Source organism: Dama dama, chromosome 5 (assembly GCF_033118175.1).
Source record: "Dama dama isolate Ldn47 chromosome 5, ASM3311817v1, whole genome shotgun sequence".
Lineage (NCBI taxonomy): Eukaryota > Metazoa > Chordata > Mammalia > Artiodactyla > Cervidae > Dama > Dama dama.
This window is the reverse complement of record NC_083685.1, coordinates 121,584,230-121,609,127: the sequence shown is the minus strand read 5'-3', so window position 1 is coordinate 121,609,127 and position 24,898 is coordinate 121,584,230. Positions and strand designations below refer to the sequence as shown.

The following is a 24,898-nucleotide window of genomic DNA, read 5'->3' as shown; positions in this document are numbered from 1 at the left end:
ACATATTCTTGCCCACAGCACTAACAGCATAATTCCTTGTTTATTTTCACTATTGTCTGAGGTCCTAATAAAAAAATGGAAGTTGATAAACAATTAGTAGCCCTCAGTTCTGAGTTTGTCATGTTAGAACCCAATTCTCAGGTGGCGCTAGTGGTAAAGAACCTGCCTGCCAATGCAGGAGACTCAAGAGTCATGGTCATGGGTTCAATCCTTGGGTCAGGAAGATCCCCTGGAGAAGGAAATGGCAATCAACTCCAGCATTCTTGCCTGGAAAATTCCATGGACAGAGAAGCCTGGTAGGCTACAGTCCACAGAGTCACAAAAAGTTGGACACAACTAAGCAACTGAGCACACATTTGGAGGGACCATCATTCTACCTACACATAAAATTCTTCATATTTTCCAGTTTGTCTTTTGTCAAGTACATGCTTTACAAGTATTTCCCCCCTTGCCCATGCCCTTTTTAAGTATAATTTAGAGGAAGTGTTAGATTCCCCACCTGATTTTTGATACAGTTCACATACCACACGATTTACCATTTTAAAATGTACAATTCCGTACCTTTTAGTATATTCATAGAATCTTGCAACCATACTTCTAGTTCCAGAACATTTCCATCACCCCCAAAGAAGCCCTGTACCCTTCAGCAGTCACTCCCTCTCAGCCCCCAGAAAACTGGTTACCCACTGTCTCTATGGATTTACCAATTTAGGACATTTAACAGAAATAGAAGCACTTGTATGGCCCTTTGTGACTGGCTTGTTCTACTCAGCCCATGTCAAGGTTCAAATTGCAACATGTGCCAGCTCTTCATTCCTTCCCATTGCCAAACAATATCCATCAGGTGTGCTTGCATCTTTCAGTTCAGTGGGCATCTGGATTATTTCCACACCAACTCCAACACTTAGCCCATGGAGAACAGATGAACCCACTTGGCCTGTCACACTAGCAGCCCCAGACACCCACCCAATAACCCCCACCCATGTGCATCAGTGCAAATAGGACATCACTCCTCCCACCCCCCAAGCCCCTGATGATGCACACTCCTTTCCAGGCCTCCTTTCCTGGTGCTGGGGGACACTGGTGAGCACACCTCTGCAGCCTGCACTCCCGACTACTGCTGACAGCAGAGCAACTCCCTCAAAGGGAAGTATCATTCCAATGGCTCCCACTGCCTAAGAGCCCAGCTGCTTTCCAGAAAGTCTGTACCTACTCACGTGAACATCATACACCCACGTCTTCGCCAACTTCACTCAGGGCTAATGGTTATGAAACCTTTGGTAATCACATACCGCTTTTGAATCATCCCCAAGGGTACACTTATATGGACACCTGCATTTGTTTCCTTACTTGACAACATCTGATTTAGGCTGAGTTTCTAAGGGGTCTTCCCTTGTGGCTTGTTTCCTGTCGGCCCCTCCCTGAATCACCCATGGTGCCTTATGTGTGGCCTCTCCTCAGCCATGACGGGTGGGCTCATTAATCCAGAGAAGCCTGGCTATGAACAGTTCCTTACAGTTATCCGCCCAGGGATCCTATCTTGCCCTCTGCACCCAGGCACACAGACCCAGGCCAACCCAAAGAAAAGTACTGATGGTCTGACTCCTCCACCTGCCATCCTTAAGAAATGGGATCGGGTACCAATCTGGGAAAGTGTGGAGAGGCCAAGCAGCTTACCATTTCTATTTCACCATCTTAAAGGTCAAAAATCAGAATAAAAGGAGATCAGACAGACAGTAGGTCACTAGAAAAGCTGGGTCCACCTTAAGAAATACAAATTAGAATTTATGGGAAAAGTTTTAAATGTTTAATGAAAAAGACTTAAAGCAATGCATTATTTACACATGGGTAAGAAAAGGTGGCCCCATCTCCAGAGTTCATCCTGGGGTGAGGTGGGGAGGGGGGAGATTCCTTGAGAATAGAGTTCGCACAAACCCCCTTAAATAGAAACTGCCTCTAAATATTTCCAAACTGATACAAAATCCAAACTGATACAAAATAGGTGAAGAGGCTCCAGTGAGCAGATTTTTCAGATCAGATCAGCAACTGAAAGTGAAGAAAGATAAACAATAAGAAATAATACAAACAAAATGAAAATTTATAAAGTTAACTAAAGGCTCACAAAAGACTTCATAAAAACAAAGCAAAACGGGAAAAACCTCAAGTGCCCCAAACTAGGAACCAGGAAGTTCTTCCTACAACAATCACAGACAGACTTAGGGTCTCACCGTTCATGGGCATCTCATCGATCTGAGTGGAGTAATACTGCTCGATGTCTCTGAGGATGCGGATATCATCATTCTTTACAAAATTAATGGCCACACCCTTTCGGCCGTATCGACCTGATCGCCCAATTCTTCAAGAATAAAGCAAAATCAGTTTAGTAAACATAGCAAAGAAGGTTTCAGTACATCCACCAACAAGAATGAAACCAAGGAAAAGCTTGCACGGCATACCTGTGTATGTACAGCTCTCTGTTGTTGGGCAGGTCATAGTTAATGATGAGGGACACCTGGGGCACGTCCAGCCCCCGGGCCCAGACGTCCGTAGAAATGAGCACTCGGCTGCAGAAAGAAAGGCATTTGAGGCAATCACCTAGCAGAAAAGGGTCAGACCAGCTACGAACACACTAGGGCTCCTCACACTGGTCTCTCTGCAGGCTGAAGCGTGCGAGGCAGCACCAGAAAGCCCCATTCAGAAGGCGTGTTTGGTTTACTTAGTTACTTAAGTCATGTGCTTATCTCATTAAAATAAAAAAATACATGTGTGTGTGTGTGTGTGTGTGTACATATCTTTACTACATTTAATTTGTTTAGAGTCACCACTACTTGAGGACATTTTACTTCTAACAAAATCAAGTACACCAGCCTCACTAATCTTGGTGCACACCAAACACAGTGTCTTCTAATTAGAAGTGCAACTCACACCACCCTGTCCTTCACAAAGGACAGAATCTGACACACCACAGACCCACACTATCCAATGCTGAGGCCACCAGCTCCCAAAGCACTGGAGTGGCTGGTCTGAAAATGAGATTGCCTGAAGGTGTAAAATTCACACTATATTTGGATACTTAGTTCCAAAAAAAAAGGGCAAAAAACCTCATTTTTTAATGCTGATTATATGTTGAAATGATATACAGGATTAAATAACATATGTTTATTCAATTTACATTTCTACTGGACATCACTGGTCTGGAAACATTCAAAGTTTAAAGGGACAATATAACAGGAAAAAAAGTTCAAAAAAACAGGAGAGGTGTTGCTGCTACCAGATAATCACTAGTAACTGGAGCTGCAGAGGGAGAGCAAAGAATGGAGCCAGAGCACCACCTGAGGGGTGAGGCCAAGAGCCATACAAACTCCAAACAGGAGGAGTAAGACCAAATCACACATGGACCCATGAGGGTGAAAACCACTCAAACACAACACAAACAAAAACAGACCTAAGGAGCAGCCTGCAGAAAAAACAGTTTTCACAGGAGTGGCGTCTCGACAGGAACAACGGCAACCAAGAAACACCAAACACAGAAGGCCAACTGCACCGGGCCACTTCACATAAGGGATGTGAGTGCCCAGAGTTTGATGTCCACGGGACTCCTGGGACCAATCCCCCTGGAGTGCCTCCTTCAACATCAGGAGATGTTGTAATATGAAGTAGACATTTTCAGAGACCAGTTGACACAAACGCAATAAGAGACATTCTTCAGGCAGAAGGAAACGCAGCCCTGACGGAAGCTGTTCGGAGATAAAGGAAAGCAAGAAGACTAATGAGTGTGATCAGCACAAAGCATTTATGATATGAATTATATCCGTTTCGTTATATGAAGCAAAAACGTCTTGTGGGGGTTGAAATACATGTAAATTAAAACACATGAAAACAGCGACACAAGTCTGGAGGGGTCACCAAAGTCAAGGGTTTCGAGTTCTCTATACCCTCAGGGGAGACGATAAAAGTACCACAGTTGCTGATAACTCTTCAGCATCATCAGCAGTTAAATAACACAAAGAAATAAAATACAAACATCTTCCAAAATAAAAAGTGAAGAAAGGAATAACAAGAATAAAATCCAAACTAAAGAAATGACAAGTAAAATACACTTAAAGATACACAATTTTATCTTATAAAATTTAAAAACAAATATAAGAGCACCGAAGAATTATGCTTTAGCATTGTGGTGCTTGACAGTCCTTTGGGTAACAAGGAGATCAAACCAGTCAGTCCTAAAGGAAATCAATCCTGAATATTCACTGGAAGGACTGATGCTGAAACTGAAGCTCCAATATTTTGGCCACCTGATGTGAAGAGTTGACTCATCAGAAAAGTCCCTGAAGCTGGGAAAGACTGAAGGCAGGAGGAGAAGGGGGAAGCAGAGGATGAGATGGTTGGATAGCATCACCAACTCAATGGACATGGGTTTGAGCAAACTCCAGGAGATAGTGAAGAACAGGGAAGCCTGGCATGCTGCAGTCCATGGTCACAGAGTTGGACACGACTGAGTGACTGAACAAACAACAGTAAATAAACAGCATTACACTAAACAAAACTGGGCTAAATGTTCCAATTAAAAGATAGCAATCATCATCAGATTAAAAGAAGAGGAAAAACAGGGTCTTCCCTGGTGGTCCACGGCCTAAGACTCTTAGCTCCCAATTCAGGGGGCCTGGGTTCAATCCCTGGTTGGGGAACAAGACCACACAAGCCACAACTAAAGATTCCACAAGCTGCAACTAAGACCTGGCACAGTCAAATAAACCAATTTTTTTTTAAAGGAGAGGAAAAACAAAACCCAACACTATGCTGGTTGCATGAAATTCACCTAAAGTTTAGGTCTGGAAACCAGATGTGCAGGAGGAAACGTGCACCAGGGGAGCTGGCGCAGACGGAGCAGGGCTCAGGACAGAGGCCCGAGTAAAGCAGGTGGGTACTTCCAAGGTAACGGCTAAATCCTCCAGACATCTAGTGATTCTGAACTTGGACACTCAAGCAGAACCCCCAAGAGAAAGACCAGCACTCTCAACACAGATGAAACAAAAGTCAACGGGAGAGGGGTAAGGATGCAGGTCTGAGAAACACAGTTAACCAACTGAAAGCCAACAGGCACAGCCAGGACATGGGCGCCAGCACAGCGCAGCACCCATCCGGTCCGAGCACAGAAAATGGTCTCAAGACAACCCCACCCTGGGCCACAAGGCAAGTCTGATACACACTGAGGGGAAGAAATCATACAAAGCAGGTTCACCAGCTGCAGCGGGATTAAGCTAAAACCAATACAAAAGGATAAACAGAAAATCCCCATTTTTTTTTGAAACAAGAAAAATATGCTTCGAAATAAGACAACTGATCCTCTAGTTAAGGTTAGTTCTCACCTCAGCCTAGTCTATCACACCACCGTGGCTGCCCTGCTCACCAAGCATGTCGGCAACCTCCCTGAGCTCAGGTAACACCCCGTAAATGCTGGCCTGTGGCCCTAGCACAGGAGCAGAGGGCGCAGCCAACCCACCTGGCACCCGACCGGAACTCCTTCATGATGGACTCTCGCTCCTTCTGGGGCATGTCCCCGTGCATGGATGACACGGTGAAGTTAGCTTCCCTCATCTTCTCCGTCAGCCAGTCAACCTACAGATGGAATCGACACGTGCTGCCGTAAGCTCACAAACCAAACCAGAGACTGGATTCAGGATTTCATGTCAATTACCTGCAGGACCAATACAATACTCATAAAACAAGTGTTCTTAAAACTCACACCGATCTTCCCTGGATGTGCAGAAAATTTAAATTTGCCCAGCAAATATTGGGGCAAAAATTCTCTTTAAAAAAATTCATATATATGTGTGTCAGTGTTCTCGTTAGAAATTTAAATTCCCATCTTTTTTAGAATGTAGTCGAAATCCTCCTTTTCCAAGGAAAGTTGCCAGGGTTCTCAGCTCTACCCGCACATCAGCATCACATGGGAGCTCACAAAATGCAGGCTCCAGTACCATCCAAACCAGTGATTCTGAGCCTACAATCACGGAACCAGACCAACACCCTGTACACATGTTCCCTGGACATACTCGCTTGTCCACCCATCACACATGGAAACTTTGATCTAAAGGGCAAAGCCAAGTGTATGCTGCAGAGACCACGTACCCAGAGCCTAAAACACGTACTTCTGGCCCTCAATAGAAAAAGTCTAAGTCCTATGATTTTTGCTTTTTGTTTTGCCACAAGGACATTGAAGAGCCGGGACAACCACGCACCTTCCTCTTGGTGTTACAGAAGATGACAGCCTGTGTGATGGTCAGAGTGTCGTAGAGGTCACAGAGGGTGTCAAACTTCCACTCTTCCCGTTCCACAGCCACAAAAAACTGCTTGATGCCTTCGAGAGTCAGTTCATCACTGGAGGACAAAGACAATTTCGTCAACTCATCCTTCCAACTCAAACGAGGGCGCACACAGCCCAGGCGCCAGTCTGAATCCCGGCAGCACAGGGGTCTGGTCATTAGATCCCCACCCCTCCCACCGGCCACATCCTCCCAGGAGTCACCACTTCCACTGCATGAGCCCAAGCACAGGGTTGTCTGAACCTTTAACCACACCTTGTATATGGTTCTAAACAAAATGCTTGGCTGTTGAATAGAATACACATTTTATTCCCAGTGACAAATAATCTCACTGATAAATAAATACTATCAGCAAATTTTTATATCTGAAATTACTGAATCCAAGGAGAATATATAAAAGCTTGCTTTTCAAAAGAATTTTCATGTTCTGTATGGATGTGAGAGTTGGACCATAAAGAAAGCTGAGAGCCGAAGAATTGATGCTTTTGAACTGTGGTGCTGGAGAAGACTCGAGAGTCCCTTGGACTGCAAGGACAGCAAACCAGTTAATCCTAAAGGAAATCAGTTCTGAATATTCATTGGAAGGACTGATGCTAAAGTTCCAAAACTTTGGCCACCTGAGGCAAAGAACTGACTCACTGGAAAAGACCCTGATGCTGGGAAAGACTGAAGGCAGGAGAAGGGGACAACAGAAGATGAGATGATTGGATGGCATCACCGACTCGATGGACATGAGTCTGAGCAAGCTCCAAGAGTTGGTGATGGACAGGGAAGCCTGGCGTGCTGCAGTCCTGGGGTCGCAGAGAGTCAGACAGGACTGAGCAACAGAACTGAACTGAAAACCTGATACAACTATGCTATATTTTAGTCTCTCTTGAGAAATAGGGCATCCTCACCGTTTTACCAAGATGCGGATGGGGTCGGTCATGAACTTGTTGGTCATCTCGAGGATCTCATGGGGCAGTGTGGCACTGATGAGCACCACCTGCGTGGCTGGGGGCAAGTACCTGTACACATCGTAGATCTGTTCTTTGAAACCTGGGATGAGGAATGAGACACACAGGAATTTTTAAGGCTGCACACTCTGACACAAGTCGCACATCAATCATTCATTTACTTAGATGTAGCACTGTGGTTTTAAGGTATGAGATTTCACAAGCAACCTTCTTACAGAGCTGGACCAAATTCTCACACCCCTCCTCTCTCCCTGGCATGCTCTAGCGACCACGATCCCACCCAAGAGTCCTACCCAAGAGTCCTGGATGCCGACAGTTAAAAGCAACATAAACCTCAGCCCACAGCCCTGGGCCTCTGCCAGGTGGTCATACCTCAGTTCCAGCTGTTGGCGCCCTGAGGATGTACACCCAAGGTGGCCAAACCTGCCATATTTTAAGTAAATCCAGAGATCTGGGTTTTCACCAAAAAATCTTCAATTAAAAAAAACCTCCCATTCAATACCAATCTCTCAGAGATACTGAGTCATGTTGTACACCTGAAAATGTTACATATCAATGATATCTTGACTTAAAAACCTCCCTACTAAATAATGCAACCAGTTTACATTATTTCACAGGGTACAGGATGAATGAATAAAGACCTCACCCTTGGGTCACCACACCACCGTCTCTGCAGGATGGGGCTAGGATACAGGCACATGAGAAGGGGGCAGGCAGCTGCGAGGCGCTGACTGCTGAGATCGGGGTCCAGACGCTGTATTTCCAATGCACTCCCAGCTGACAGAGATGTCACTGGTCTGGAGACCTCACTTTGTAGTAACTGTACCTTTAACTTTGCTGACTAGCAGGACCTCCAGGTAAGGGGCCCCAGACAGACGTGGGGTGGAGGGCAGCTCCGAGGGAGAGCATTAGCCTCTAGGTTCTAAGAGAACTGCTCAAGAACCAGGGACCAGAAAAACACCTGGGAAGAACCCCATGAGTTACTGGTGACTCCTGAAAAAGAAACTATTCCCCTTACACTGGGCGACCGGAGTATCTAGAGATGACCCACCCGGCCCCTGATGTGGAAGTAAGACCGCGGAGGGGAGTGCAGGGAACAGAGGCATGAAGACTCTGAGGTACTGGTCACAGCTGCTACTGAAGCAAGGTGACAGCTGCCGTTACACATTTCCCAGTCACTGTATTAAGAGCACAACTGCTGTCGCATAGGGGTCCTCACTTACTTGTCTTCATGTATTTGAGTGGAAATACATGAAATACATCCCAATTCCAGAAAACTCGCTATCCATACCTTTATTCAACATTTCATCAGCCTCATCCAAAACCAACATCTTGATAGCACGTGTCCTCAAACTCCTGCGACGAATCATATCTATAAAATTAGATTTCCAAATAAGCAGAGGTCAGGTTATAAGTAAAGAGCCAGTCATTTCAACCAGTTTTCATCACATTTCAGAGACCTTCCCTCCACTTCTTAAAAGTTACTCAAATGCAAAAAGTTATCAGGTAGCATATCAAAATGAAAATAGTCCTCTATCAGTGAAGCATTTTTTATAGACAAAAGCAATTAATCACCAAAAACACGCCCAGGTGTGCCGGCAACAACGTGCTGTCCGTAGTCCAATTTTCTGATGTCCTCCCCCACATTGGTGCCCCCGATGCAGGCATGGCACTGAACATTCATGTAGTCACCCAAAGCGAGCAGGCCCTGAATTAAAACACAGGTTCATGTCCAAAGTCTGCCCCAAGACCACTCTAAAGTCAGATACATCTGAGTTCTCCCCAAACGAAGACTGCTTCTATTCTAATTTAAAGTGACCATCAGGTATTGTTTATGCTATTACCTCTATCATAAAACTACAGACAGCCCAAGTCTCCTCTTTCCACTCTTTTCTGCATCAGAATGAAGTCAGTTTTACTGTTTTCTTATTATAAAAACAGTATGTATTAGAAACTATAGAAAAGAAAACATGCAAAATTCACAATCCTACCACCCAGAGACAATATTAACGTCTTAACAAACACATTTCCATGTCCACAGTGTTTACACTATAAAAACAAAATAGTTACAATTATTTTTATTAAAGATGGACTTTTTTTTTAAAAAGTTATAATTCTAAGACTGCAAAAAACTAAGGGGAATCATACAAGCAGAACTAAAGATGACTTTATACAAACCAGTGATTTATGGCAAAACATGAGGAATTGGGGGAAAAAACCCCAACAGAAGAGAAAAAACAGATTCAATTAAGTCAATCAGCTGGCCTGACCAGGATGAATGGCAGGGAGGGAGGTTAGGGGTGACGCCTATATACTGACTTCAGACACCCCTAAACCTAAGCTTAGTCAGAAATCCACAAAGACTTCAGTCAGCCCTTCCTATCCTTGGAACCACCTAACTTCAGATCAGGCAGTACTGTAGTATGTATATATTTTTAAAAACCTGCATATAAATGGGATTCACGCAGTTCAAACTCACGTGGTTCAAGGATCAAGTGTACTTGCAAATATGACATTGCCATCTTTAACCACCTCACCTTCTGGATCTGTACAGCTAACTCTCTTGTTGGAGCCAAGATCAAAGCTTGGGTTTCACGAACCTAGGAAAATAATTTTTGTCAGAAAATAGAGAACCTCAATATTTTCGAGAGGTGTGTGTGTGTGTTAGTTGCTCAGTTGTGTCCGACTCTTTGCAACCCCATGGACTGTAGCCCGCCAGGCTCCTCTCTCCGTGGAATTCTCCAGGCAAAAATACTGGAGTGGGGTGCTATTCCCTTCTCCAGGTAGACTGCACATATTCAGACTCAGATCTATTCTGAATATAAGACAACTGAATATAAGACAACTCATGTTAACCACACATCTGATTTCAGGTAAGCAAGTCTGAAATTACTTAAACCAGATAACCAGCAATAATAAGGTATACTAGTCAGGACTCTTGTTTGCAGACAAGGATTTCCACTAGTTAAAAAAAAACCTCCCAATTTACAGACATAGAAAACAATCTATGGTTATTATATGGGAAAGGGTGGGGGGTGGGATAAATTAGAGGAGTTTGGAATTAAAATATACACACTACTATACATATAAAATAGATAACTCATAATGAAAAAGAATCTTTAAAAGTATATATCTATGTGTGTGTGTATATATATATATACACACAAACATGTGAACCGCTTTGCTGTACATCTGAAACTAATGTAGCATTGCAAATCAACTGCATTTCAATAAACTTTTTAAAAACTGTTTAAATAAAAAGGAATTTCTGACAGGATATTAGCTCAGATATTAGTGTACAATTAAGATTCTCTTAAATGCTTATTCAGTACCGTACTTCTTGAACACTGTAGTTACAGAAGGTAAAGGAAGTATTTCCGAGGATTAAAGTTTAAGATTACCTGAATATCCAAACACTGGAGGACAGAAATACTGAAGGTGGCTGTTTTGCCTGTACCAGACTGAGATCTAGTAAAGAAAACATAGATAAATGGGATATAGAATGTTGGGCTACATGACACTGCTCCCATTCATGTAACCCCTGCTGCAGGAGTACTCTTGAGGCAGTGGGCTGCAGAAGCACTTAGGCAGCTTCTTCCAAGGAGAGTCCCCCCTTCACTGACCCTAATGCCCTAACCAACATCTTAACCACAAGGGGGTAGGACTCAGGCACAACCTTTAAATCACAGGTGATAAGGACAGTAAAAGTGGCCTTTGCATCACGAGGTTACAGAACTGCAGAATCTGTAGAATGGGTGTTACAGGCAGCAGGAAAAGATTACCTTTTTTTTTTTTTTTTTAAAAGATTACCTTTTATATAATTCTTTTCTACAATTTCAGACTTTTTTTTTTGGTAAATGAGTCTTCAAAAATTAGGCAAATCAGAAATATAGCTATTAAAAGAGTACTAATGCATAGTTTCATACACCAAACGATAAGTAAGTAAACTGGCTTAAAGAAAAAGAAGAATGCTTTCTAGAGTGGAGGACACAAAAATAAAAACAGCCTATAGCTGAAGTCAAGTCAAGAGCTGGTAAAGGTGTTTGAATGGAGAAGCACTGAACTACACATTCCTGTGCTGACTAGCACCTGACTCCTACTGCATGAGCAGACTTACTGTGCAATGACATCTCTTCCTTTAATTATCTGCTTAATAGCTCGCTGCTGGATTGCTGATGGTTTTTCAAAACCTGTAAATTAAAACAAAAAAATGAGCTCTAGCCACTAGGACAGCATACTTAAAACCATCACTGGAGCTCCCTGTGGGGAAGATGGTATCTTTTTAAAATTCCCCACCTACTCATAACCCAATGTCCAACATACTAAGCTCGGAAGAAACTGCTACTGAATGAAGTACTAGGCTGAAGGGGATTTTCATACTAACACACAATCTTATTTATACAGAAACTCTCTCTAAGGAACATCGTGGCAAAACAGAGACCTGAGGTTAAAAAAAGAATGTCGGTGGTTACTCCTGGAGAATGGGGGTGAGGGAGGCTCACACTCTACTCCAATTACTTGTGTGTTGTTTGGCTACATTACAATAACCTTCACTGCTGGGGGTTCTGTGACATTACTTTTTAAGGTAAAAAAGGAGGATAAACCAATCAGTACTGTAGTCACCAATCCCAACCAGTAGTAAGTCTGCAAGTTGTTCATATCACCTAGAACTCCATTTCATCCACTGCTTGGATCATATTCCTGCTTGATGCAGCTACATGAACTACAACACCATCCCTCTATTGTGCAAGAAAATAAACACAGCATACTTCAATTTCTGGTAGTTTTCTAAAATATAATACACTTTCCTATCTAACACAAAAGGAAATATAACCCCTCATGATGACCCAGCACATAGATTGGAAACTAAAAACTGTGTTTCTAGGGCAGCGATGTCCTGGGTGCTCAGAGGCAGGTAGGGCTGTCAGCCACACTACTAGGCCTGGCTGCTATGGCTCTTCACCTCCCATTCCCTCAGCACCTTCTCTGTGCTGAACTGTCACAGTGTCAGAGACTGCTGGATAGAAAAGACGTCTGTCCCAGTCCCAGGCATTAAGCACAAGTGCTGATCACTCCCATCTGCATCCCCAACCCCACCTCTTCTCAGGCTCCCCAGCTGCCTCCTTTACATGTCCTACTGGATAGTTCACAGGTCCCTCAAGCTCCACTCATCCAGTAAGAGTTCCCTCCAGTGTCCCCCACCAGAAAAGAGGGCATCATCACCCACCCAGTTATTCACACACCCAGGACTTTTCTCTGAGCCTCACATTCAACCCATAATCAAACCCTGTCAGCACTCCATTTCCAACACAATACCATCATCGCTTCCCTGGACTGAAACAAAAGCCTCTTAACATTCCCTGATTCCTCTCCTGCCTCGCCTCCCCCCGGTTTTCAGACATCCAGGACCACCTCTGTAACTGTAAATCTGATCCCACCACTTCCCTGTTTAGAACCCTCCAAAGGCTTCCCACTGGATTTAGAAATAAAATTCAAATTCTTCATCACCTGGCACCACGCTTTGTTGGTTGTGCCCCTCCCGCGCCCCAATCTCGCCCCTAGGTTCCCAGGACAGGGGGATTCTTTTTCTTCTTTAAATATACAAGGCTTCAGGCTGCAGGGCCCTGGGACCAGCTTCTCTCTCTGCTCGGTTCTACCATAATCTACTCATAATAGGCTTTGTCCCAGATCTCAGGTCAAATGCCAGCCTGGGAGGCCCCAAACCTAACTGCCCTATTAACTCTCTCCTACCCCAGTCATGCTTGATTCAGTTAACTTGCTTTATTTTCTTCGTAGCCATTACCACTTCGTCTTTCTCCCAAATGCAACTTAAGCTCCCTAGGCCTGTCTGGTTCACTGCTAAGCCCTTAGTCCCTAGAGCCGCGCACGTCCTAGCACCTGTTAGTTACAAGACAGTCATCCACTGAATGAATGACTTGGGAGTGCACAGAGGACCCTGCAAACCTCGCGGGACCCAGCACGGCGCCCTGCACAGAGAACACTTGAACCAGCCGACACAAAAGCGGGTAGGGCCCCCGGGCTAGGCCTCACCTCCGACCGCCAGCCGCCAGGGCCGCTAGACTCCCAGTCTCGGGCTCCACCCCCGGGCGGGCCCCTGCTCTCTCAGTGGGCTCCCCCAGCCCGCGCCCCGAGCCCACCTACCGTAGGCATAGATGCCGCGCAACAAGTCCTCCCGCAGGCCCATGGTGTCGAACGTGGGGGTCACGTCCACCTCCTCGCTAGTCTCGAATTCCACTTTGGTCATATCTTCCTCTTTGAGCAGCCGCTTCCGCGCCGAACCCGAGGTCGCCATCGTGGCCGTAGCCGCCATGATACCGAACGGGCTGAGAGCCGAACGCGCGCCGCAGCGGAAAGCGGAAGCAAGGCCCCGCGCCGCCGCCACCGCCAGGAAGTGACGCCATCGCGCGTGCGTACGAGCGTGCGTCGAGGCCAGGCCTAGGAAGGGGCGGGGCGTTCCTGGTCACGTGAAAAGGGAGGCGGTGCTGCGGCTCGCGTAGGATCTCACAGGGCCAAACTCTACTCACTCCTAAGATTAATCGGTGCGGAGGTAGCGGGGCGCCGAGGAGCCTACCGCGTGGGGCCCTGTTGGGTGGGCTCTCGGGCTGAATTGGTTTCCCTCCCGCCCCGCGTTTCCCGGATTCTCTGTGCGGGACCGTAAACCTGTAGCCCCTGCAGACGGGATTGCAGACCGAGCCAGTACCCCCGTACTCCGGGCGAAATCCCCCTGGTGGCCCTGCTTCGAATGGGAACTTGGGCGCACGTCCCCAACCCTGCACTGGCCCACGCGTTATTACTCGTTATCACTGCCTTCTGATGGAAATCCCCACTGTACATCGTCTGCTTTTGAAAAATCTGGAATCTAACTGCTGCTTGTCAGCTCTCACTTTAACCACACCCCCCACCCCCATCCCAACCCCAGGCAGGTTTTTAACCTGCTAATGAAAAAGCTCCTACCCGGGGTCGAATGTGGGAGAGTAAGGTTTTTGAGAATGTCCCCAGCACCAGGGCCTCCAGGACTGGTCGGGTGACCCTGGACTGCGTCGCCTTGTTCTTTGAGTCCCTGTATTCCGCGTGTCTGATGGAGGCGCTAATAAATCCCGCCCTGCAGAAAAGATGGCCCTGGAGGTGATGGCTTTCGGTTGCCCTGTAGAGTATTACCAGTTATGGCATCTTACCCTAAACTTCTCTAAGTGCCTCTAAGAATCCGGCTGCTCAGAATCAGCTTCTGAACCACCGTCACTACCTGCCGCGGGTTCATCTGTGTCGTGTAAGAATAGCGTCTTTAACTTTGTGAAACTTAACACTTGCCTAGGTGCCAGCTCTGTCCTTTACCATTGTTTGCTTGCCTCACATCACTCTGGTGGTTTAGTCACGAAGTCGTGTCCGACTCTGCGACCCCATGAACTGTAGCCAGCCAGATTCCTCTGTCCATTAGATTTCCCAGGCAAGAATACCGGAGTGGGCTGCCATTTCCTTCTCCAGAGGCTCTTCTTCCAACTCAGGGATGGAACCTGTTTGGCAGGCGAATTCTTCATGGCTGAGCCAGCCAGGAAGCCCCTCCAATCACTAGGCATATCTTTAATCCACAGCCTCTTTCCAGAACTGCTTGAACTGCTGGCCTCTTGTGAAGGTTAATTTAGTGAAAACTACGTAATCATTTTATCCACTAAACCAGGCACATGTAGAAAGCATAGGTTTGCAGTATGTTGACAGCAAATGATCCCTGGGTTGGGAAGATCCCTGGAGGAAAGCATGGCAACCCACTCCAGTATTCTTACCTGGAGAATCCCCGTGGAGAGAGGAACTTGGCGGGCTACAGTCCATGGATTCGCAGAGTCGGACATGACTGAGCAACTAGGCATAGCGCACAGACAGCAAACAAGTAAAGGGGGTCTTACTTCTGACGCTCTTGCCCTGAGGTATGAATATGTCCATATAATTGATCTTTTAAATGTGCCTGATGAGGATGCTGGAACCACCCACTCCCTGCAGTATAAGCGCAGAGTCCTAGCCATTGGACCACCAGGAAATTCCCTGAAACACACTTTGCTTTATCACCAGAAGGTGAGAATAACCTAAGCAATAGTGTGTTGGAACAAGCCTGGCTCTTCATGCTTGTTAAAATATTTGCTCTGCGTAGGCATGTTATGCTGCACCAAAGCTTCCACCCAAGTTGACCCTTGAGCAACGTGGGGGTTGGGGCGCCAACTCCCTGTATACTTGAAAATCTGAATATAACTTGACTTACTGCAAACTTAACTACTGTTGACCAGAAGCCTTACCCATAATATAGTCTTTAACACATATTGTATTTCTATGTATTATACACTGTATTCTTACAATAAAGTAAGCTAGATAAAATGTTATTAAGAAAATCATAGGGGACTTCCCTGGTGGTCCAGTGGCTAATACTCTGTGCTCTCAATGCAGGGGCCCAAGGTAGATCCCCAATCAGGGAAATAGATCCCACATGATGCAACTAAAGATCCCACGTGCCGCAGCTAAGACTTGGTGCAGCCTAAATAAATATTTTTTTTAAAAAAGAAAATCATAAGGAAGAGAAAATACATTTACCAGCACTGTACTGTAATTATTGATAGCCCAAGTTTACATGTTTACAAGATGACTTATTGGTCTCTCGGTACCTACATCAATATTGTCGTATATGATCCAAAACACTGTAGATGTTACCCACACAGTTCAAAGTCCTGTTGTTAATAGTAAACTGTACTTTGAAAGCAGGAATTGACAGCCCAGCTCAGCTGTCAGTACATAATTTCACTGCTTAGATGTCCAGATTAATGTTTCAATTCTTATCAGAAACCTCCATCACAATTTCAACTAAAGAGTGCAGTCATATATATTGTCTTAACCATTTTACTGCTGGGAAAACTAAGGCCCAGCCTGCTAAGTTAAAGTAACCTCCAACACAGCAAGGGGTAAAAGCTGCCCCACTCAGTCCCTGAAAAACTGTATTTATATAGCTTACCATGCCTTTTGTCCCAGGGCTAGTGGTCATCCAGGTGGACCTGCCTGTTAGGTTAGGGCTCAGCCCTCTGTCCATCCCACAGTCTCCAAATTTGGGGGAGGCAGTTTATTTCACCTGATTAGACTAATCTCAAGGAGGGCTGGCCCGTGTCTATTTTGTCCCCAGGGCTCCAGCGTGGTGTGCCTGGATGTCCAGGCCAAGAGGGCAGGAGGAACACAGAAACACCCAGCTCACGCCAGAGTGGTGGGCAGGAGCAGCTGCACCTGAGAAGCCTACCTGCCTCTTCCCTGAACCCTTATTGGACTCAGGGTGTAGATGATCAAGGCAGCTTGTCTTGTCTGGGACAGGTGGAGGTTTGGGTGCAGTGCTTCTGGGCTGGGCTAGGTTTCCATGAGTCATCACCACAGGAGTTGATGTCCCAGATCCTAGGGACTATCCCCAAAGAGCAACTTCCTACCAGAAACTGCACCTATCACCTGGTATGAAATGGCAAACACTGTTCCTTTGTAGGCACAAGCATCTCTAACCCACCCAGCCAGGCAGGGCATCCGGCTAAACACCACCTGGTCCCCACCCAGCCAGACCTGGGACTCCACACGACTGGCATCTGACATTTTGGCCTCACCTTCCTGATGCAGGTGCTGTTTCAGTGGCTGGATTGAGCGGTAAACAGGACAGATAGTGCTGCTCTCACAGAGCTTGTGTTCCAGAGAAGGGCAATAAGACAGTTACAGGTTTTTTTAATTACTGTGATTCAAATAAAATGAGGCAAAGTAGCAGAGTTAGTGGGTGATGGATTTACCAGGTGACTGAAAGAAGGTGCCACGTGAATTGTGAGAAGAGGTGGCCACAGTGACACCCCAGGTTCCAGGAACAAGGGACAGGTAGGGTGGAGACTGCCAGGTGAACAGGGGATTGGCACAATCAAGGGACAGAAAGCCAGCCTGGTTACAGAATCCAGAATGTGGGCCAGAGGGAGAGTAGGAGAAGGGGTGAGCTGAGCCAGATCATAAAATGTCTTATAGACTATGATGTACAAGCTGGGTTTAGAAAAAGCAGAGGAACCAGAGATCAAATTGCCAATATCCTTTGAATCATAGCAAAAGCAAGAGAATTCCAGAAAAACATCTGTTTCATTGACTATTTGAAAGCCTTTGACTGTGTGGATCACAACAAACTCTGGAAAATTCTTAAAGAGATGGGAATACCAAACCACCTTACCTGCCTCCTGAGAAACCTGTATGCAGGTCAAGAAGCAATAGTTAGAACTGGACATGGAACAATGGACTGGTTCAAAATTGGGAAAGAAATACATCAAGGCTATATATTGTCACCCTGCTTATTTAGCTTGTATGCAAAGTACATCATGCAAAAGGCTGAGCTGGATGAATCACAAGCTGGAATCGAGATCGCCAGGAGAAATATCAACCATCTCAGATATGCAGATGATACCACCCTGATGGCAGAAATTGAAGAGGATCTAAAGAGCCTCTTGATGAGGGTGAGAGAGGAGAGTGAAAAAGCTGGCTTAAAACTCAACATTAAAAAATAAAACTAAGATCATGGCATCTGGTCCCATCACTTACATGGCAAATAGAAGGGAGAAAAGTGGAAACAGTGACAGACTTTATTTTGTTGGGTTCCGAAATCACTGCAAACGATGTCTGCAGCCATGAGATTAAAAAACACTTGCTCCTTGGAAGAAAAGCTATGACAAACCTAGGCAGCATATTAAAAAGCAGAGACATCTCTTTGCTGACAACGGTCTGTATAGTCAAAGTTATGGTCTTTCCAGTAGTCATGTATGGATGTGAGATTTGGGCCATAAAGAAATTTGCATGCTAAGCTGCTTCAGTCGTGTCTGACTCTGTGTGATGCTATGGACTGTAGCCCACCAAGCCCCTCTGTTCATGGGATTCTCCAGGCAAGAATACTGGAGCAGACTGCCATGCCCTCCTCTAAGGGAGCTTCCCAATCCAGGGATTGAACCCACATCTCTTATGTCTCCTGCATTAGCAGGCGTGTTCTTTACCACTAGTGCCACCTGAAGGCTGAACACCGAAATATTGATGCTTTCAAACCGTGTGTTGGAGAAGACTCTTGAGTCCCTTGGACTACAAGGAGATCAAACCAGTCAATCCCAAAGGAAATCAACCCTGAATATTGACTGGGAGAACTGATGCTGAAACTGAAGCTCCAGTGTTTGGCCACCTGATTTGAAGATCTGACTCATTTGAAAAGACCCTGATGCTGGGAAAGATTGAGGGTAGGAGAAGGGGGTGGTAGAGAATGAGATGGATGGGTAGCATCACCAACTCAATGGACATAAGTTTGAGCAAACTCTGAGAGATAACGAAAGGCAAGAAAGTTTGGTGTGCTGTAGTCCATGGGGTCACAAAGAGTGAGATGCAACTTAGTGACTGAACAACAGCAACAATAGATTATGAAACAGACTTTAAATGCATCATGGTTGCCATAGGAGCCCCTTCAGGATGGTCATTCTTTGCGGGGAGAGGACTCATTCTGATAACCAGTTTGGGAAGGTGAACTGGCTCATCACTTCTCACTCTTTTGGCTAAGGTCAAGTGTAGAAAGATGGCCTGGCTGCAGCCAGAGGTTAAGAGATTGGTTTTAAGGAGCCAGAGAAGGGCTGAGAGCTGGGGCCCCACTGGAGAGGCAGTAGTGGTTGCTGGAGATGATGCAGTAAAGATGTGAGAGGAGGGCCCAGGTGATATTCTGGACAGGGAGCGACATATGGGATAGAGGGGGCTGTTAGGGTTTAATGAACGAAGATTGACTCCTGGGTTTCAGGTGTGAGCATCTGGATGGGTACCATCATGAGATGGGGAAGCCATGGGCAAAACCAGCAGATCAAGCAAGCATATGCCCATGTGTTCATAGCCACAGGACTCACAGCAGCCAAAAGGTGGGAACAACCCAGGGTCCACAAAACAAATGAATGAATAAACACAACGTGGTCCATCCACATGATGGGATATTTTTTAGCCATTATGCTGTATGAAAGAAGCCAGACCTCCAAGGTCACATGTGTATGATTCCATTGATGTGAAATGTCCCAAATAGGCAAGTCCATAGAGACAAGATGACACCACCCTTATGGCAGAAAGCAAAGAAGAACTAAAGAGCCTCTTGATGAAAGTGAGAGAGTGAAAAAGTTGGCTTAAAACTCAACATTCAGAAAACTAAGATCATGGCATCTGGTCCCATCACTTTATGGCAAATAGATTGGGAAACAGTGGAAACAGTGACAGGCTTTATTTTGGGGGGCTCCAAAATCACTGCAGATGGTGACTGCAGCCATGAAATTAAAAGACGCTTGCTTCTTGGAAGAAAAATTATGACCAACCTAGTTCAGTTCAGTTCAGTTGCTCAGTTGTGTCCAACTCTTTGCGACCCCATGAACTGCATATTAACCTAGACAGCATATTAAAAAACAGAGACATTACTTTGCCAATAAAGGTCTGTCTAGTCAAAGCTATAGTTTTTCCAGTAGTCATGTATGGATGTGAAAGTTGGACTACAAAGAAAGCTGAGTGCCAAAGAATTGCCGACAAATTGATACTTTTAAACTCTGGTGTTGGAGAAGACTCTTGAGAGTCCCTTGGACTGCAAGGAGATCCAACCAGTCTATCCTACAGTCCATCCTAAAGGAAATCAGCCCTGAATACTCACTGGAAGGACTGATGCTGAAACTGCAATACTTGGGCCACCTGATGCAAAGAACTGACTCATTTGAAAGGACCCTGATGCTGAGAAAGATTGAAGATGGGAGGAGAAGGGGATGACAGAGGATGAGATGATGGGATAGCATCACCAACTCGATGGACATGCGTTTGAATAAACTCTCGGAGCTGGTGATAGCTAGGGAGGCCTGGCGTGCTGCAGTCCATGGGGTTGCAAAGAGTCAGACATGCCTGAGCGACTGAACTGAACTGAATGGAGACAGAAAGCAATTTGGTGGTTGCCAGGGAGTGAGGGAGGAGCTGCTTAATGGACATAGGGCTTTTGTTTTGTTTTGTTTTTTTGGAGTGAAAAAATGTTTTAGAACTCAATAGAGGAAATGGTTGCAGAGCATTGTGAATGCACTAAATGCCACTGAACTGTTCACTTTAAAATGGTTAATTTTATGTTAGTGAATTTCACCTCAATTAACAAACATTTTTAAAAAATATATCTGTGCTTGAGCCCAGGAGTTCTGAGCTGTAACACATTATGCCTATACAGTGTCCACACTAAATTTGGCATCAATATCGTGACCTCTTGAGAGCAAAGGACTACCTGGTTGCCTAAGGAGGGGTGAGTTGGCCCAGGTCAGAAACAGAGCAGGTCAAAACTCCTCTGCTGGTCAGTAGTGGGACTGAGCTTGTGAATAACCACTGCACTCCAGCCTGGGCAATTTAGCATGACCCCACTCTAAGATGGGGAAAAAAAAAGAATGATTTGATTTCCGTGAGTTAAATCTGAGATGCCTAGGGATCCAGGAAACTGCTAGGTAGGCAGTTGCGTGTTCAAATATGAGAAAGAAGCAGGCAATGAGCAGTGTCAGCTGTGCCTGTGAAAACTGCTGCTTCCTGATTTCCCCTGGCCCATGCTGTGCATTGATGAGGGCCAGGGTGGGGGTGAGGGGTCCGTGCTCCCACACGGAGGCCTTTGAGCCACACTCAGCCCAGCCCTAGATGCCTGCTCAGATGGCCGGTTCACCTGTTGAAAACCTGCTTAGAATGCCTCAGTAGAAATCCTGGGGTCAGGACTTCCCTGGTAGTCCAGTGGCTAAGCCTGCACACTCCCAACGCAAGGGCCTGGGTTTGATCCCTGGTCAGGGAATTGGATCCCACACACAGCCATAAAGATCCCTTGAGCCACAAGTAAGACCTGGTACAGCCAAAACCACAGAAGCCCTGGGGTCCTCCTGAGCATTAGCTTGAAGAGCAAAGAGGCATCTCTTCCCTCCACTTACGATGCCCTTGTCATCCATTCGGCTGCTACCCATGCAGGGTGCCGGGCTGGAGGTCCCTATCTTAAACCTGAAGCCCTGTCTTTGGGTGCTCTGCGCTGTGAACCTGCCCTTTGTTCTTACAGGGCCCTTCCTGTAGCACCTGGTTCCAGCATCTCCGTTACAAGGCAAACCCAGAACACCCCCCACAACTCCCTACATTCTGTGGATAAGGTGACACCCAGAGGCCCTCCACAGAGCTACCAGGACATTCACAATGTCTGTCTGTTTCTCACTCCTTGCTCCTTTCTTGATCGCTGCCCTGGGCCCTGCTCACCAGGTGGGGCTTTCCTGGTGCCTCCCAGCCCTTGGGAATTCCTCCAGGAGATGCTCTTCCCACTGAACCGGGTTACCAAAGTGCCACCTGGTTGACCCTAGAAGTGTGTACCCAGCTAGGGTCTCGTGTCATACAGAATAACTCTTAGTCAGATCCTCCTGATGCCTCTGTGGTGACTAAGAAATGGTTTTTGCCTTCAGAAAGCTCACAGTCCTAGGGGGCCTGGGGCTTCCTCAATTCTGTTCTTGTAACTCGAGGAATTCCTGTTTTCAACAGAGGTTTAGTGAGGCTTTAGCCACCTTAATACCATCAGCCGGCTGCCTCTTTTACTTGGAAGGACAACATTTTGACATTTTTTTATAACTATCTAGAATTTTCTGTGCACCAGGCATGGAGAGAAGTGCTTTCCCACCATGAGCAGGAGCCACTGCTATTTTTCTCCACTGGAAAAATAAAAAAGTTGAGACTTAGGAGTTTAAATAGTCTGACCCAGAGGTTAGCTGATGTGCAGCAGGGTTGGGACTCTGACCCAAGAACTTGTGTCCTTGTCTGAACTCAGATCTGTGTTCTTACCTGCTCTGCCCTGAGTGGCTGCAGTCCAGCTCTCATACTCACCAGGAGGAGGAGTCTTGGGTTCTGGTTGCTGTCTCTCCATCAATTAACTGTGTGACCTTCGGAACCTGCCTGGTCAGGAGGATGACCCTCAAGATCCCTGTTACTCATAGGCCCTGAAACTATGTTTGTCTCTTCTTACTTGTCTATCATCTGCATCAGTGTGAACCAGGCACCCAATGTTTATTTATTCACCCAACTAGTATTCATGGAGCATCGCTCAGAGTGAGGACACAGCAGGAAAAATGAAAGGAAAGAATTCTTGTCCTCTGGGTCAGGCTTTTCATAGAGAGTCAGGCAAAAAACAGATAAATAACTAGAATATATAGTATGTCAGGGAGCAGTGAGGCCAATAGAGAAAAATGAAACAGGGAAATGGGGAGGGGAAGTAGTGTGGGAAGTCTATGATTTTAAACAGAGTGGCTGGAAAACCCTCTCTGGGAAGGTGGCCCTTGAGTGAAGTCCTGAAAGAGGTGAAAAAAAGAGCGCCGCAGACAGAAGGAATAGCAGGTGCAAAGGCCCTGGGGCTGGCATGTGCCTGGAGCCATCCAAGACTAGCAAGGAGGCCCCATATGAGGAGCAGGTGAATGCTAATGAGATTAGCAAGCACCAGGAAATCAGGCCCTAGCATGTGGGGCGGGGTGAGGACTTGAGGATTGGAAATTTGAGCAAAGGAAATGATACAACCTGACTCATCCTCTAGCAACACAGGAGGCTCTGCCAGCTGTGTTGAGAACTCACTATGAGGGGCATGGAGAAAGTAGCTAGGAGGTCATTGCAGCCGTCCTGGTAGGCACTGATCAGATCACAGCAGTACAAATGGCAAGAGTGATCCGATTCTGGATACATCTTAACATAGAAGAACTAAGACTTTCACTTGAATCTAAGTAGTAAGTATCCATGTTGATTTTAGATGGATCTATTAGGACTGTTTAGATACTTCCCAGAATTGCTAATGTGAGTTTACCCTAAACTTCCTAGGATCTTTCTGGAGAATTATGGGCTGACTATTCATATGGAAGATTCCATCCACCCCAAGATTTTTCATCATCTTCTCAACCACCACCTTCTGTGGGTTGACCAGATGCACAGGCAGTTCTCGGAAGGTTCCTGTGGTTCTGAAAAAGGTAAACACACCCTTCATACCCATCCTCCCTGCTGTGGGAACGTATTGGAGTTTCAGTGATACGTGTAGGCTTGAGTGAGGTGCTGCTTCTGTAGGCAGGGCCCAGACAGATGCACCTGTCAAACCTGCTTGTCTGCTGCTGCTGCTGCTACTCAGGTGAGACTGTAGCCGGTCAGCTATCGCTTCTCAGGGACGACAAAGGCAAGTGTACAGGGTCTACCTCTAGGAGAGCAGGTCAGCATACCCAGGGAGGGTGGACAGGACAGGCATGGGATCCAAGAGCTGTTTGTGGGGCAGGGGGGAATGGGAAGGGCTGGCTTCCTCCTTATAAGGCATGGAGGTGTGCCAGGTTTGAGAACAAGAGGAGAAATCAGCTCGTTGCATTTTGTTTGGTTAAATTACTTAAACATCTTCTGGCTGCTAAGTACCACCTAAGAAAATACAGGCCATGCTGGATGAAAGAAGTGTTCTATTTAGTACTCTTATCTCAGCGTCATTGCCCAGGATGAAAGAAAAGGAAGGTTTCTAAATTCAGATGTAAAGTAAGACCAGGTCTTCCATCGTGACTCAGTGGTAAAGAATCCTCCTGCCAATGCAGGAGATGCAGGTTCTATCTTTGGGTCAGGAAAATCCCCTGGAGAAGGAAATGGCAATCCACTCCAGTAGTCTTACCTGGGAAATCCCATGGACAGAGGAGCCTGGCAAGCAACAGTCCATGGGATCATAAAAGAGTTGGACACAACTCAGCGATTAAACAACAACAACAAATAAAGTAAGACCAACTGCTTCCTGTTGGTGGTAAGGGCAAAGCCAGAAATTTACAATGACTCTTTGGTGTGGGATGTTAGCTGAGGGGTGCAAGGGAGCACCCCATTTGTGTTTGGTGACCTTCTGCCTCACTCACCATGTTTGTGGGTCATCAATTCCCTTAAGCTTCCTCTCACCCACTCCTCCTATTCTGGAGTCCTGCATGTGCCTCTGTGTATGTGTGTATATGCGTGTACATGTATGTGTTCACTGCTCCTTCTCCCCTACTTCACAGGCAGGCAAGAATCTGTGCACTGGGCTATGAGAAGAATATTGACATGGGGAAATAGGAGGACCCACATCTTAGAGGCTTAGGGCTCTTGTGATTTAAGACTCCCTCTAGAATTACTGTAGGGTTAAAAGAGGATTTTATAGAGTTTAAACTATCCTTAAGGATCTCTGAGCTAAATTTTCTTTACTGTTAGAACTAACCCCTATTTACGTTGAGGCTAAGTTGCCAGGAAACTCCCACCTTTTAAATTCCCGTTTAGGGACCTGTCTTAAGCTGCTTCACTGCATGAAGCAAGGACTAGCATGGCTTCTACTCGATTATACCTACTTATACGCACACCCTGGGGTGGCTGATGGGCCCCAGGAGTCAGGGGCAGTTGCTTGAGGTTTAGAGAGTCCCAGAGAGGTCTGTCTTCAGCTGTTCTGGTAAGGCAGCTTGTCGCTTGAGCTGGCCCTGATTTTCCGAGATCCCTTTGGTGGAAGTGGGATTCTCTGAACAGACAGACAGTCATTGGGAGTCCTACAATGCTATGGGCATG

At 46.0% G+C, this 24,898-nt stretch overlaps 2 protein-coding genes across 4 annotated transcripts in view; one reads left to right on the top strand and one right to left on the bottom strand.

Moving 5' to 3' along the window:
* Window positions 1-1,784: 1,784 nt before the first annotated feature.
* Window positions 1,785-13,692, bottom strand: EIF4A3 (eukaryotic translation initiation factor 4A3). The gene is made up of 12 exons (XM_061144608.1): window positions 13,445-13,692; window positions 11,400-11,472; window positions 10,684-10,750; window positions 9,820-9,882; window positions 8,858-8,990; window positions 8,574-8,654; window positions 7,223-7,364; window positions 6,243-6,381; window positions 5,504-5,619; window positions 2,457-2,564; window positions 2,229-2,356; window positions 1,785-2,046 (listed from the first exon to the last, which is right to left on the bottom strand). The coding sequence occupies exons 1-12, from the start codon at window positions 13,611-13,613 to the stop codon at window positions 2,030-2,032; spliced, it is 1,236 nt and encodes a 411-aa protein (XP_061000591.1). The 5' UTR covers window positions 13,614-13,692; the 3' UTR covers window positions 1,785-2,029.
* Window positions 13,693-22,937: 9,245 nt separating this feature from the next.
* CARD14 (caspase recruitment domain family member 14) overlaps window positions 22,938-24,898 on the top strand; it is a 29,235-nt gene continuing 27,274 nt past the window's right edge. For all 3 annotated transcript variants that reach the window (XM_061144598.1, XM_061144594.1, XM_061144593.1), the window contains exons 1-2: window positions 22,938-23,085; window positions 23,177-23,322. The gene's annotated coding sequence lies outside the window, so the exon portion shown is untranslated. The remainder of the gene's footprint in view (window positions 23,086-23,176; window positions 23,323-24,898) is intronic.

What these genes read in the sequence shown, in the direction of transcription:
- EIF4A3 (XM_061144608.1), bottom strand. Translation starts at nt 13,613, where the DNA reads ATGGCGGCTACGGCCACGATGGCGACCTCGGGTTCGGCGCGGAAGCGG. An exon ending in GCGCGGCATCTATGCCTACG is followed by an intron (nt 11,473 to 13,444) that starts GTAGGTGGGCTC and finishes TTTAATTTACAG; the next exon opens with GTTTTGAAAAACCATCAGCA. An exon ending in CACACCTGGGCGTGTTTTTG is followed by an intron (nt 8,655 to 8,857) that starts GTGATTAATTGC and finishes CTAATTTTATAG; the next exon opens with ATATGATTCGTCGCAGGAGT.